This window comes from Oncorhynchus mykiss, chromosome 5 (genome assembly GCF_057628025.1).
Source record: "Oncorhynchus mykiss isolate SJ-2025 chromosome 5, ASM5762802v1, whole genome shotgun sequence".
Taxonomy (NCBI): domain Eukaryota; kingdom Metazoa; phylum Chordata; class Actinopteri; order Salmoniformes; family Salmonidae; genus Oncorhynchus; species Oncorhynchus mykiss.
Window position 1 is genome coordinate 62,893,541 of NC_143026.1, and position 15,393 is coordinate 62,908,933.

A 15,393-nucleotide genomic window follows, 5' to 3' on the forward strand; every position below is an offset into this window, starting at 1 on the left:
AATAAAATTGTGCCTAGCACTGGGATTTGAACACAGGATGCTCGGAGCCGGAACTTGCGGCTTACGTCCATCCACAACGCCCTAGCAAGCCGCAGGCCTACTTGATGTTAATAACACACACCGTTGCCCCTAGTGCACAGTTTTGAAGGCATCTCCTGATGTCCTGGGGACCTGGATGAACGTTGAATGTCGCCTTGGATTTGGAGTGACCTGGCTTGACTTAGCCCATGTCCCCTTGACAGTCACACACACACCTGTGACCGTGCAGCCCAACCAGGTCACTCCAGCACAGCCCAGCTCTGACTGGCTCATTCTCCCATCACACAGTACAGTGGAGAGATGAGCTGCCTGCCAGTGAGAGTCACAAACACTCAGCATCTCCCTGTCACAGCATGCTTACTCAGCCTCACCTTAAATGACACACCCTCCTCATTCAAACACATTCACTGTTAGAGCCTCACCTCTGTGCACGGAAAACAGACACTTTGCATTCACACACCCACCTCTGAAAACAGCACACACCCTCCCCATTCACACACACTCTGTCACAGGCTGCTTCCGCAGCCTTACCTCACCTCTGCAGGCAGGCAGGGAACAGCAGCCTGGGCACAGCAGGACCATGCAGCTAAACTTCCTCATGCAAAAACTGACTGAGCCAGTGATAATGTCAAATACCATCAACGCAGGCATTGGAGCAAAACATTACACATTTACTGTATGCAGATCATACACCTGCTCTTTCCATGACACAGACTGAACAGATGAATACAGGTGAAAGCTATGATCACTTATTGATGTCACTTGTTAAATCAACTTCAATCAGTGTAGATGAAGGGGAGGAGACAAGTTAAAGAAGGATTTTATGTATGCCATTCAGAGGGTGAATGGGCAAGACAAAAAATATATAAGTGACTTTGAACGCGGTTTGTGTCAAGAACTGCAACGCTGCTGGGTTTTTCAAGCTCAACAGTTTCTCGTGTGTATCAAGAAAGGTCCACCACCCAAAGGACATCTAGCCAACTTGACACAACTGTGGGAAGCATTGGAGTCAACATGGGCCAGCATCCCTGTGGAACACTTTGGACACCTTGTAGAGTCCATTCCTCAACGAACTGAGGCTCTTTTTTTGTGGGAGGGGGGCTCAATATTAGGAAGGTGTTTATAATGCTTTGTACACAGTGTATTTGTATCAGCTATAGTTAAACAGTAAATCTACTATGATTCTGAGTCTGGCTATGAGTCCAACACACAGGGCTGGAAAGAGGGTGACCTTCTGCAGCTCTTAACCTTTCCCCCTCTCCACAGTGACCTTTAACCCCTGACCCAACTCACCGATCTCACAGCTCTCTCCAGAGTAGCCCTGGGGGCAGTAGCAGCTGTAGCCGTCGCCCTCCGGCAGGCAGCTGCCTCCATGCAGACAGGGGTTGGTCTGGCACGGGTTGTCTTCAGCTGTAGAATGGAGATAGAGCAGGGGGGTTAACCGAGGGAGATGTGTACACAGAGATGCAGTACATTAACACACACATGCCAAACAGCTACCTGGACTATTTGCATTACCCTTTTTTTGCACTAACGTTTTTGACTCATTACAAACGCTGCTGCTACTGTTAATTATCTGTTGCTTTAGTCCTAGTTTATGTACATATGTACCTCAATTACCTCGTACACATCGCCTCGGTACTGGTACCCCATGGCCTGATATACCCCTTGACTTTTTTCAAATCTTGTCTTATTCAAAAAAAAAAAAATGTTCCCTCATTTTTTTCCCCTAATCAATATCCCAAAGCAAAAACAGGTTTTTAGACATCTTCACAAATTAAAAAAACTTTAATAAACGGAAATAAAACATTTTCATAAGTACTCACACCCTTTGCTCAGTACTTTGTTGAAGCTTTCCGAAGGCACTGTATAGCCAATTTATGTGTATTTGTGTATTTATTATTGCTTTTATTATTAGGCGTTATTACTTTTCTATTATTTCTCTATTCTCTTTCTCTCTGCTTTGTTGGGAAGGGCCCGTAAGTTCCAGTCCGCAAGGTGTATCTCTACAGCATGGGCATATCTCTGGGTGGCGTGGACATCTCCATGCTTGCACCCTATCAACATAGAACTCATTCAATATTGCACCATCCCATTCTCTGGGCTCTGTCTACAATCATAACCAGTAGTATATAACAGGAAAAATGAATCATAACCAGTAGTATCTACCAGAAACATAGAATAATACTAGATGTTTGGTGAATCTATGAATTATGTATGACCACTGGAGTCTTAGTCACTCAAAATATTTTTTGGGGAGAATATTTTGATATTTATTTCAGCACTCAAAATCTTGCCAAAGCATATTCTGTAAGAGGGGTTAATATGAATTTAAAACCATTTGACATGATATATATTTATTTACTTATGGGCTTTGAAATGAACAAACGTAGGCTGTCTGGCATAAGCTTATTCCCACACTTTACAATAACTCTGTTGCAATGGTCTTAGGTAGCCTCCGTATAGGCGATTCCCTCCATCGCGACACTGCTGCCCAGTTGAAGAGCTTGTGATCTCCATGTAGCACCACAGCACCATGCGCCTTCGGAAAAGCACCCCTCAGCCTCAGATGTCTTTCTGGAGGCATGCAGCCATATAGAGCCATTATACCCTAACGTAGGTCTATTTGCCTACGAGACAAATAAAGTGAAGAGCATGCATGATGTGTGCAACTCGTCATTCCAACATATTTGAACATTTAATTCATCCTTCATTCAGTCAGTATGTCATCCATTCAGTCATTATGTCATCCATTCAGTCATTATGTCATCATGTCATCCATTCAGTCATTATGTCATCCATTCAGTCAGTATGTCATCCATTCAGTCATTTCTCTGAGTTGCAATGGGAACTAAATCAAACAAAATCAACTCAGACAAATGACTGAAAGAGAATAGAACAGTCTTAGAATTATTTTTATTGAAATCCATGTGTGTATTCAAAATGATCTACATTTGCCAAAGTTCTTTAGCCTATCACTTTCATAATTCAATGTTTAATTTCTTTCTCTCTGCATTGTTGGGAAGGGCCCATAAGTAAGCATTACACTGTTGGTTTACACCATGTGACAAATAAAACACACGCGCACACACACACACACACACACACACACACACACACACACACACACACACACACACACACACACACACACACACACACTGCAGTTCTCTCTCAAGCACACACACAGATAGATTTACACATACTAGAATTCTCCCTCTCTGGGTCGGGTGAGCTTGTATCTTTCCCCTCATACATCATTAAGTAAGCCTGGGTATTATAAATGCTGGAAAAGAGATGTAGCGCATCAGATTGTGTCTGGGCCTGGAAACTTATCTGGATTGGCTAATAAAACCATACTTAATGTAGCTATCTCTCCCACAGCCACGAAACAAAGCCTCAAAACCTGGTGCTGTGCAACTTTCCTTGTCAAACACCAGCACCGTCCTAAAAGTAGAGCCTATAATTACGACTTAATCTTCTCTCTCACCATTTATCCCAAAATGTTTCCCTTGAAGAGCGGTGCTCGGATTTATAGCCTGGCAAAATAAAATGTGTTAATTACCTCGCAGCAACACGGTCATATGGCATTAAAATAGGTGGCTCCAATTGTGCCTGGGCAATGATCAGGTCATTTATGAGTACCCAGCTCATCAGAGTGACGCGGGTGGGTGGCACACATTGTCCTCCCCCCCACCGAGCATCCGTCCTGATAAAAAGGAGGGGGGGGGGCAGACAGAGCAGCCAATCTGTCACCTTGTGGAAAGGAAAGTCACAGTCACACGGCCAGCCCCCCCCCCCCCAGTGCAGTATGAAGGACCTGTCAGATTGTCTATCTTCTGTATTATTCCTCAATCTAAAGCTCTTCAATGTGAAGACTGGGGCTCTATCTGAGAGAGTCACTGGCACGTCATGGTTCTCTGTTACTTGGTTATCTGTGGTAGCTCATCCACCACTAATATATTCATTAGCATCACATATCTGACAGTGGCCTGTTTAGCCCTGCGTGACAGTGGGTTGGTAAAGAATCCACACCTGCTCCATTTTTTTACGTGATGGTTAACAATGACTGTGTGGGTCTGACGGCACAGCTCTAGTCAGCAGGGTCCACAGCAGATGGGACTGTTTGCTCTGATAAATATCACAACCGCCAAAAATGCTCTACCTCCTTGTTATTGGTAATGGTGAGAGCTTAGCATGTTAAAAATTCCTTCATGATTATCTGAAATCCTGGAAGCATCCACACAAATGTAAAAGTTTTCAGAAAAATGTTGTATTCTTATTTAAAATGAAAGGGACTCCAAAATGACACAATGCATTATTGACCATTCATTGCTGTTGGGCACAAAAAAACATAAAACACAAAACAAAACAACTATTTTGTAGAGTCACAAGCTTGATTTCAGGGCTGGTGTTATGGGCGGCCCTTAGGGGGCTGGTAGGCCCTACCATACCTCCTTGCCCGTCCAAATAAAATATTGAAATATTGATTATTCTTTGCCCGAGACGTTTGCCAACAGAACGATGCAGCTGACCACGCCGCTGGCGTTATGTGTGCGAGGGTTGCAAAATAAATTTACACATACAGTGCATTCGGAAAGTATTCAGACCCCTTGACCTTTTCACTCCAGTCTGAGGTCCTGAGCACTCTGGAGCAGGTTTTCATCAAGGATCTAACTGTACTTTGCTCCGTTCATCTTTCCCTCGACCCTGACTAGTCTCCCAGTCACTGAAAAACATCCCCACAGCATGATGCTGCCACCACCCTGCCTCACCGTAGGGATGGATCCAGGTTTCCTCCAGCCGTGACACTTGGAATTCAGGCCAAAGAGTTTAATCTTGGTTTCATCAGACTGTTGTTTCTCATGGTCTGAGTCCTTTAGGTGCCTTTTGGCAAACACCAAGGGGGTTGTCATGTGATTGAAAGATGAACTGAGGTCCACACTCCAGTCCAGTTGGTGGTGGTAATGCACCTTAAAGTTGATTGCCTACCGCTATATAAAGTCCACAGAAGAAGAAGAAGAGGATGACTGAAGGATTAGAGAAAACTAGAAAATACAGTGCCTTGCGAAAGTATTCGGCCCCCTTGAACTTTGCGACCTTTTGCCACATTTCAGGCTTCAAACATAAAGATATAAAACTGTATTCTTTTGTGAAGAATCAACAACAAGTGGGACACAATCATGAAGTGGAACGACATTTATTGGATATTTCAAACTTTTTTAACAAATCAAAAACTGAAAAATTGGCCGTGCAAAATTATTCAGCCCCCTTAAGTTAATACTTTGTAGCGCCACCTTTTGCTGCGATTACAGCTGTAAGTCGCTTGGGGTATGTCTCTATCAGTTTTGCACATCGAGAGACTGAATTTTTTTCCTATTCCTCCTTGCAAAACAGCTCGAGCTCAGTGAGGTTGGATGGAGAGCATTTGTGAACAGCAGTTTTCAGTTCTTTCCACAGATTCTCGATTGGATTCAGGTCTGGACTTTGACTTGGCCATTCTAACACCTGGATATGTTTATTTTTGAACCATTCCATTGTAGATTTTGATTTATGTTTTGGATCATTGTCTTGTTGGAAAACAAATCTCCGTCCCAGTCTCAGGTCTTTTGCAGACTCCATCAGGTTTTCTTCCAGAATGGTCCTGTATTTGGCTCCATCCATCTTCCCATCAATTTTAACCATCTTCCCTGTCCCTGCTGAAGAAAAGCAGGCCCAAACCATGATGCTGCCACCACCATGTTTGACAGTGGGGATGGTGTGTTCAGCTGTGTTGCTTTTACGCCAAACATAACGTTTTGCATTGTTGCCAAAAAGTTCAATTTTGGTTTCATCTGACCAGAGCACCTTCTTCCACATGTTTGGTGTGTCTCCCAGGTGGCTTGTGGCATACTTTAAACAACACTTTTTATGGATATCTTTAAGAAATGGCTTTCTTCTTGCCACTCTTCCATAAAGGCCAGATTTGTGCAATATACGACTGATTGTTGTCCTATGGACAGAGTCTCCCACCTCAGCTGTAGATCTCTGCAGTTCATCCAGAGTGATCATGGGCCTCTTGGCTGCATCTCTGATCAGTCTTCTCCTTGTATGAGCTGAAAGTTTAGAGGGACGGCCAGATCTTGGTAGATTTGCAGTGGTCTGATACTCCTTCCATTTCAATATTATCGCTTACACAGTGCTCCTTGGGATGTTTAAAGCTTGGGAAATATTTTTGTATCCAAATCCGGCTTTAAACTTCTTCACAACAGTATCTCGGACCTGCCTGGTGTGTTCCTTGTTCTTCATGATGCTCTCTGCACTTTTAACGGACCTCTGAGACTATCACAGTGCAGGTGCATTTATACGGAGACTTGATTACACACAGGTGGATTGTATTTATCATCATTAGTCATTTAGGTCAACATTGGATCATTCAGAGATCCTCACTGAACTTCTGGAGAGAGTTTGCTGCACTGAAAGTAAAGGGGCTGAATAATTTTGCACGGCCAATTTTTCAGTTTTTGATTTGTTAAAAAAGTTTGAAATATCCAATAAATGTCGTTCCACTTCATGATTGTGTCCCACTTGTTGTTGCTTCTTCATAAAAAAATACAGTTTTATATCTTTATGTTTGAAGCCTGAAATGTGGCAAAAGGTAGCAAAGTTCAAGGGGGCCGAATACTTTCGCAAGGCACTGTAACTAGGTTTCCCCTTTTATCTGTGGCTTAATTGTTGGAGTATTGAAACACACAATTTTGTGTGACTCAAAATGGCCAAAAATTCTATAAAGATCCCGAAAAAAAGGAACTTGTGCATTTCAGGTAAAATACAACCCAATATTCATATCCCAGGACAAATTAGCTAGCAACCGCAAGCTATCTAAATGGTCATGAATGTTCCATGTGTTTCGACCTGTCCCCAGAAATAGAGTTCAGAGTTCATTTTGATATTTCAACCTGCTTGCCCTGATCACATCTGGTGTGGATGGACAAAATCAATATGCGCGTGCCCAGTCTAGTCAGCATGTGTCACAGTTAAAGCATCGAAGTGATAGTGTGGCATGTCATAATATTTCTGGCCAGACAGCATCAGATACATGGACTACATACTGTATAGAGGGGCGGCGCTGTTTCGCTTATTCGGATGCTTTCTCCTGTAATATACACTGCTCAAAAAAATAAGGGGAACACTAAAATAACACATCCTAGATCTGAATGAATGAAATATTCTTATTAAATACTACTTTTTCTTTACATAGTTGAATGTGCTGACAACAAAATCACACAAAAATTATCAATGGAAATCAAATTTATCAACCCATGGAGGTCTGGATTTGGAGTCACACTCAAAATTAAAGTGGAAAACCACACTACAGGCTGATCCAACTTTGATGTAATGTCCTTAAAACAAGTCAAAATGAGGTTCAGTAGTGTGTGTGGCCTCCACGTGCCTGTATGACCTCCCTACAATGCCTGGTGAGGTGGCGGATGGTCTCCTGAGGGATCTCCTCCCAGACCTGGACTAAAGCATCCGCCAACTCCTGGACAGTCTGTGGTGCAACATGGCGTGGTGGATGGAGCGAGACATGATGTCCCAGATGTGCTCAATTGGAATCAGGTCTGGCATTGTCTTGCATTAGGAGGAACCCAGGGCCAACTGCACCAGCATATGGTCTCACAAGTAGTCTGAGGATCTCATCTCGGTACCTAATGGCAGTCAGGCTACCGCTGGCGAGCACATGGAGGGCTGTGCGGCCCCCCAAAGAAATGCCACCCCACACCATGACTGACCCACCGCCAAACCGGTCATGCTGGAGGATGTTGCAGGCAGCAGAACGTTCTCCACGGCATCTCCAGACTCTGTCACGTCTGTCACGTGCTCAGTGTGAACCTGCTTTCATCTGTGAAGAGCACAGGGCGCCAGTGGCGAATTTGCCAATCTTGGTGTTCTCTGGCAAATGCCAAACGTCTTGCACGGTGTTGGGCTGTAAGCACAACCCCCACCTGTGGACGTCGGGCCCTCATACCACCCTCATGGAGTCCGTTTGAGCAGAAACATGCACATTTGTGGCCTGCTGGAGGTCATTTTGCAGGGCTCTGGCAGTGCTCCTCCTGCTCCTCCTTGCACAAAGGTGGAGGTAGCGGTCCTGCTGCTGGGTTGTTGCCTTCCTACGGCCTCCTCCACGTCTCCTGATGTACTGGCCCGTCTCCTGGTAGCGCCTCCATGCTCTGGACACTACGCTGACAGAGACAGCAAACCTTCTTGCCACAGCTCGCATTGATGTACCATCCTGGATGAGCTGCACTACCTGAGACACTTGTGTGGGTTGTAGACTCCGTCTCATGCTACCACTAGAGTGAAAGCACCGCCAGCATTCAAAAGTGACCAAAACATCAGCCAGGAAGCATAGGAACTGAGAAGTGGTCTGTGGTCAACACCTGCAGAACCACTCCTTTATTGGGGGTGTCTTGCTAATTGCCTATCATTTCCACCTGTTGTCTATTCCATTTGAACAACAGCATGTGAAATGTGTTGTCAATCAGTGTTGCTTCCTAAGTGGACAGTTTGATTTCACAGAAGTGTGATTGACCTGGAGTTACATTGTGTTGTTTAAGTGTTCCCTTTATTTTTTTGAGCAGTGTAGTATGGAGCGAGATACTTGCCAAAAGGTTGAATATATGTATTGTTAGAATCGTAAGAAAATCCATACGTAAATGGTTATTATTACAAGAAAAGCCATACGTGAAACATGACGTGAAATTTAATCTGGGAACAAGCCAACACCATGTTATGATTACGGACTAACCTTTTAGGCTTGAACAAATCTTGTGTTGCAAATCTGAAGTACAATAATACCTTTCACAGTTTTGGCAGTTTCAGCTCACCAACACAAAAAAAAGGCACACCAAACGGGCCTGTGAGGAGCACTACGCGAACAATTACAACACAGAAGAACGTAAGTCAAGGAAACTGGAAAGAGGTATTCTGCACGTTTTCAAGTTAAACGTGTCCAATTCTTTATTACTCCTCAGTTGACTTTACTTCACATTTAGGTAGCTAATGTAATGGATTTGTTTGCCAGCACAAGCCTACATAGCGCTAGCTGTATTATGCCTACAACAGTAAAGTTTCAGTCCGCTAGGTGTATCTCTACAGCATTGGCACATCTCTGGGTGACGTGGACATCTCCATGCATGCACCGAATCAAAATTTGACTCATTCAGTCTTGCACCATCCCATTCTCTGGGCTCTGTCTACAATCATAACCAGTAGTATCTACAATAAATACTGAATCATTAACAGTAGTATCTACCAGGAATAATGAATCATTACCAGTAGTATCTACCAGAAACATAGAATAATACTAGATGTTTGGTGAATCTATGAATTATGTATGACCACTGGAGTCTTTGCCACTCAAAATATTTTGGGGAGAGAATATTTTGATATTTATTTCAGGTACTCAAAATCTTGACCCTTATACTGTAAGAGGGGTTAATATGAATTTTAAATCATTTGACATGATTTATATGAATTGGTTCATGAACATATGGACTTTGTACAAGGGAGAGGTTAAACGTAGGCTGTCTGGCATAAGCTTATTCCCACACTTTACAATAACTCTGTTGCAATGGTCTTAGGTAGCCTCCGTATAGGCGATTCCCTCCATTGCGACACTGCTGCCCAGTTGAAGAGCTTGTGATCTCCATGTAGCACCACAGCACCATGCGCCTTCAGAAAAGCACCCCTCAGCCTCAGATGTCTTTCTGGAGGCATGCAGCCATACCCTAATGTGGGTCTATTTGTCTACGAGCCAAATAAAGTGAAGAGCATGCATGATGTGTGCAACTTGTCATTCCAACATATTTGAACATTTAATTCCTCCTTCATTCAGGTCAGTCAGTATGTCATCCATTCAGTCATTTGTCTGAGTTGCAATAGGAACTAAATCAAAGAGAATAGAACTGAATTCCATGTGTATTCAAAATTATCAACATTTTCCTAAGTTCTTTCGCCTATCACTTTAATAAGTAAATGTTTAATTTAAGTCTATTCAAAGGAAAAATAGGCTTTCAACATGTAGGAATAATTTCAGAACTCAATTTCTGTTTTAAAACTAATCGAGTAAAGGTAAACGTAAAGTAAGAATTGAACGTGTAAATGTTCATTCATAATTATAACATAGGGTTTTGTACGTTTACAGATCTAATTAAACATTGTTTAATGTTGGATGCATGGCTTTTCTTATGATCCTAGCAAGTTATGTATGGATATTCTTACAATCCTAATGATATGCACGTTCAACGTTTTTGGCAGCTATCTCGCTCCATACTATAGTTTCAGCAGAGAGGAAGAGACTAAGTGAGAGGGCTCACTCTCACCAAAATCAGTCCATTATAAACCATATGCGTTTCTATGAGAATAATATGCAGACCTAAGCTTGTTGCCTGACTTCCCGCCTTTGGAGCAAAGACTCACATTGTTAGTGCATAGACATGAGCATCTCGTCATTACAGATCTCTGGTTTCAGCCTCCTGTGAATTGGAAAGGAAAGTTGGCGTGTGCACAGTGCACTGTTAGGATGCTGGATTGACCTAAAGTAAATGTATGTTTTGCCAAAATTATATAATTACTCCTGTCTAAATAAAATAATTCAAAATACTTCACCAGGCAGCATGATTTAGGCACCGAGGCAGTGCTTAATTTGAGTCGGATCCTGGTACCTCTCAGATTGACTTTGTTCATTCCGGCACCTATTTGCCCGGTACCTCTCGCGGCATGATTTATTAATTGTTTCACTGTTCACACTGTAAACATTCTAGTAAAAGCGATCAGTGTTAAATAAAGTTACCTCCTCGTTATTTCTCCCACCCCCCAGAAAGACAATAATGTAAAAGTGCTGTGATCCTTCTGTGTAATCATCATATCCTGCCACACTGATTCCAGACCTGCTCGCTTATTTGTACATAGAGATTATGCAGAGGGGGATTGGGGTAAGTAACTGATCTTAAGCCAGAGAACTGTCAGTCGTGGAGTAGAGGAGTGAGGAGAAAACTGTTCCTGATGGCGACGCCTTAGCTTGCAGAGCTGCTAATCCCGTCAGTTCAGCATAACCATCGGCACCACCACTAGCTAGTAGGCCTGCTAGTGAGTCAGACTCAGCGGGAGAGGGAGTCGGGGAGCTAGGGGGGACAGTACATCATCCACCAACAAAGTTCTCGGAGCGGGTGCAATTTGCAGTTCAAGAACAAGCAAACGTATAACCTCTGGCTTGTCATGCAGAATTCAAAGCTGGGCTGTACAACATGCAAAAGGATAGGGAGCTTGTGTCTAGAAATGACTGGAGGGATTAAACTAGCAAAAGAAGGGGTAGAATGTAAAGTATCGTCCTCTGGCTCAGACTTAAAAACAAAACAAATGAAGATACCCGAACCAAGTCACATTTGGTGGCAGCAAGCCTTGTAGACAAGGCTAAAGAGGACACCCAGGTTATAGTTAATACTCAACATGTAAAAAATACTCTACAGTCAGAATCTTCAGAACAGGCTTAGAAGGAGGCTGAACATCACAGGCCCTCTTATAGCTTTGAGCAAGAAGTTGACTGTCAGGATTTATAAACTTTTTCTGTACTGTGAAGTTAATCTGAATATGTGCATCATATCATAGCTACAGTATTCTGCTGTAGCCTACATTGATTTATGTTATTTGAACTTATACGATATTGTGAAATTTGTTCTACTGCTACATTGATGTCTTGATAATTAGATGAAATTCATGTCTCGTAACACCCACAGCTGAGTGTGTGCGCATATGCATATGGCCTTATTATGGATCCCCATTAGTTCCTTCCCAGACAGCAGCTACTCTTTCTGGGGTCCAAACACATTAAGGTACTTACATTACACATAAAACAAAATGTAAAACAGTACATCATGTAACAGTATTACACCACTACATATCTACAAATGATATCACCATACAACAATATTACAATGTACGTGTCACGTTCGTCGTAAAGAGGAGACCAAAGCGCAGCGTGATTAGAACACATTCTTCTTTTAATGAAGGAAGAACACAAAGAACAAACTAACCAAAACAACAACACAACCGTGACGCTATGCACAACGAGTGCAGACACAAGCAACTACACATATACAATAACCCACAAACTATCCAAGGCATATGGCTACCTAAATAGGGTCCCCAATCAGAGACAACGATAAACAGCTGCCTCTGATTGAGAAGCAATCTAGGCAACCATAGACATAAAAACACCTCGACTGGAAAAACCCATAAACATACAAAAACCCTAGACTGGACAAAAAAATATATCTCCCTCGTCATATCCTGACCTAACCAAAATAATAAAGAAAACAAAGATAACCAAGGTCAGGGCGTGACAGTATGTGTGTATAGAGTGTGTGTGCTAGCGCTTGTGTACCTTTGTGTGTGTTTCTTCAGTCCCTGCTGTTCCAAGGTGTACTTTTACCATTTGTTTTGTATCTGATGTGGAATAGAGTTCCATATAATAATGGCTCTACTGATGTAGTACTGTGTGCCTCCCATAGTCTTTTCTGGACTTGGGGATTGTGAAGAGACCTCTGGTGGCGTGTCTTGTGGGAGTGCATGGGTGTCAGAGCTGTGTGCTAGTAGTTTAAACACACAGCTCGGTACATTCAGCTTGTCAACACTTCTTACAAAAACAAGTAGTGATGAAGTTAATCTCTCCTCTACTTTCAGCCATGAGAGATTGACATGCATATTATTCATGTTAGAGCTACATGTACATTTAAGGGCCAGCCGTGCTGCCCTGTTCTGAGCCAATTTTTCCCAAGTGCCTCTTTGTGGCACCTGACCAAACTACTGAACAGTAGTCCATGTGCGACAAAACTAGGGCCTGTAGGACCTGCCTTGTTGATAGGGTTGTTAAGGCAGAGCAGTGCATTATTATGGACAGACTTCTCCCCATCTTAAATCAAATGAAATCAAACTCTATTTGTCATATGCGCCGAATACAACAAGTGTAGACCTTACCGTGAAATGCTAACTTACAAGCCCTTAACAAACAGTGCAGTTCAAGAAGAGTTAAGAAAATATTTACCAAATAAACTAAAGTAAAAAAGAACATAACAATAATGAGGCTACATACAGGATGTACCGGTACCGAGTCAGTGTGTGGGGGTACAGGTTAGTTGAGGTAACTCTCGACCGGCTCCACTACAGCGCCATTGACGTTAAAACCTCTTCAGGCTAGGGTCTATTTTTCTCCACTTGTTACTCTCCACTTGTCTGCTTGTTACTCAGGCACAGAAGCCAGGATATGCATATAATTTGTACCATTGGATAGAAAACACTTTAACTGAAATGTTACAATAATATATGAGACTATAACACAATTGATATGGTAGGAGAAAATCCAAAGAAAAACCAGCCAGATTTTGAGAGCCCATGCTCTTTCAATGGAAAACTAATGGTCATATGCAATTCCAGCTCCCAGATTGCAATTCATATGGCTTCAACTAGATGTCACCAGTCTTTGTTCAAGGTTTCAAAATGTCTTCCAAAATGAGGAAAAATTTTGAGTTTTGTTACTGGGAGTTAGAGTTGGAAATCAGTCTGTGCGTGCGCTTTGAAGAGGATACGCACTTGCTAATTTTTCTTTTCTATTGAACATACTTCCTTCCATATGAAATATTATAGTTTAATTACTTTTTAGGGTACCTGAGGATTAGATAGAAATGTATTTTGACTTCTTTTAACAAAGTTTAGCGGTAACTTTTTGGATTCCTTTCTCTGCATGTTGAACGAGTGGATTACTTAAATCTATGGCGCCAACTAAACTGACTTTTTGGGACATAAAGAAGGACCAAACTACTGAACAAACTATGCATGTTGTAGCTGGGACCCTTGGGATTGCAAATCAGAGGAAGAATTTCAAAAAGTAAGTGAATACGTGTAAGTGATTTTACGAAGCCTGTGCTGGTTGAAAAATATTTTGATGTGGGGCACCGTCCTCAAACAATCGCATGGCATGCTTTCACTGTAAAGACTATTGTAAATCAGACAATGCAGTTGAATTAACAAGAATTTAAGCTTTTAACAGATATAAGACATTTGTTATGTTTAATATCCACATTTTTATGATAATTTATTTGAATTATGCGCAATCCAATTAGCGGAATGACTTTTGCTTCCCTCCAGGTCTGGGGGCACAGACTTTCTACATGGCTTAAATTGAAGATATGGCAAATAGGAGTGGAAATATCGTCCACTATTACAGTAATGTTCCATCCAGGTTGCAAGACCCCGGTGGCTTGTCATTGTTGATAGACACAATACTTTTTTCAACTGTTCCACACACACTTTACGGAATTCAAAAATACAATGCTTGTCTTTTATAATTTTGTCAGATATACTTTGTTGCTGCACTTGCCAAGTTTCTTAATCTTGCCAATGAAAAAATAATTGAAGTGGTTGGCAAAATTAATGGGTTTTGTGATGAATGAGCCCAAAATGTAATTTAAGGTGCTCCACTATCATTCTTTATATCATTTATTTTGGTTTCATACTATAGTTTATTTTTATTCAGTTTAGTCACATGATTTCTCAATGTGTGGTACGTTTGCCAATTAGTTGTGCTGCCAGACTTATTGCCATACCATTTGCCTCATCTCTCTCAACCATACAGTTTTTAAATTCCTCATCAATCCAAGGGGATTTAACCATTTTTACTGTCATTTTCCTAATGGGTGCATGCTTATTAGCAACTGGAAAAAGCAATATATGTGTAAAGTGCAGCGTCTGGTTGCTCCTCATTACACACCACAGACCAGCAATTATTCTTTATATCTTCAACATAAGAATCACTACAACAATTATTGTATGACCTCTTAAACACTATATTAGGCCCAGCCTTTGGAACTTTGGTTTTCCTAGATATTAGAGGTCGACCGATTAATCGGAATGGCCGATTAATTAGGGCCGATTTCAAGTTTCCATAACAATCGGAAATCGGTAATTTTGGACACCGATTTTGCCCCCCAAAATTTTTACACCTTTATTTCATCTTTATTTAACTAGGCAAGTCAGTTAAGAACACATTCTTATTTTCAATGACGGCCTAGGAACGGTGGGTTAACTGCCTTGTTCAGGGGCAGAACGACAGATTTTTACCTTGTCAGCTCGGGGATTCAATCTTGCAACCTTACGGTTAACTAGTCCAACGCTCTAACCACCTGCTTTACATTGCACTCCACGAGGAGACTGCCTGTTACTTGAATGCAGTAAGAAGCCAAGGAAAGTTGCTAGCTAGCATTATACTCTTATAAAAAACAATCAATCAATCATAATCACTAGTTAACTACACATGGT

The 15,393-nt window shown here is 42.0% G+C and overlaps 1 protein-coding gene across 1 annotated transcript in view; it reads right to left on the reverse strand.

Moving 5' to 3' along the window:
• LOC110522983 (neurocan core protein) overlaps nt 1–15,393 on the reverse strand; it is a 201,490-nt gene that overhangs the window by 91,434 nt on the left and 94,663 nt on the right. Inside the window, exon 10 of the mRNA XM_036978016.2 lies at nt 1,333–1,449. Coding sequence (XP_036833911.1) covers nt 1,333–1,449 — 117 coding nt within the window. The remainder of the gene's footprint in view (nt 1–1,332; nt 1,450–15,393) is intronic.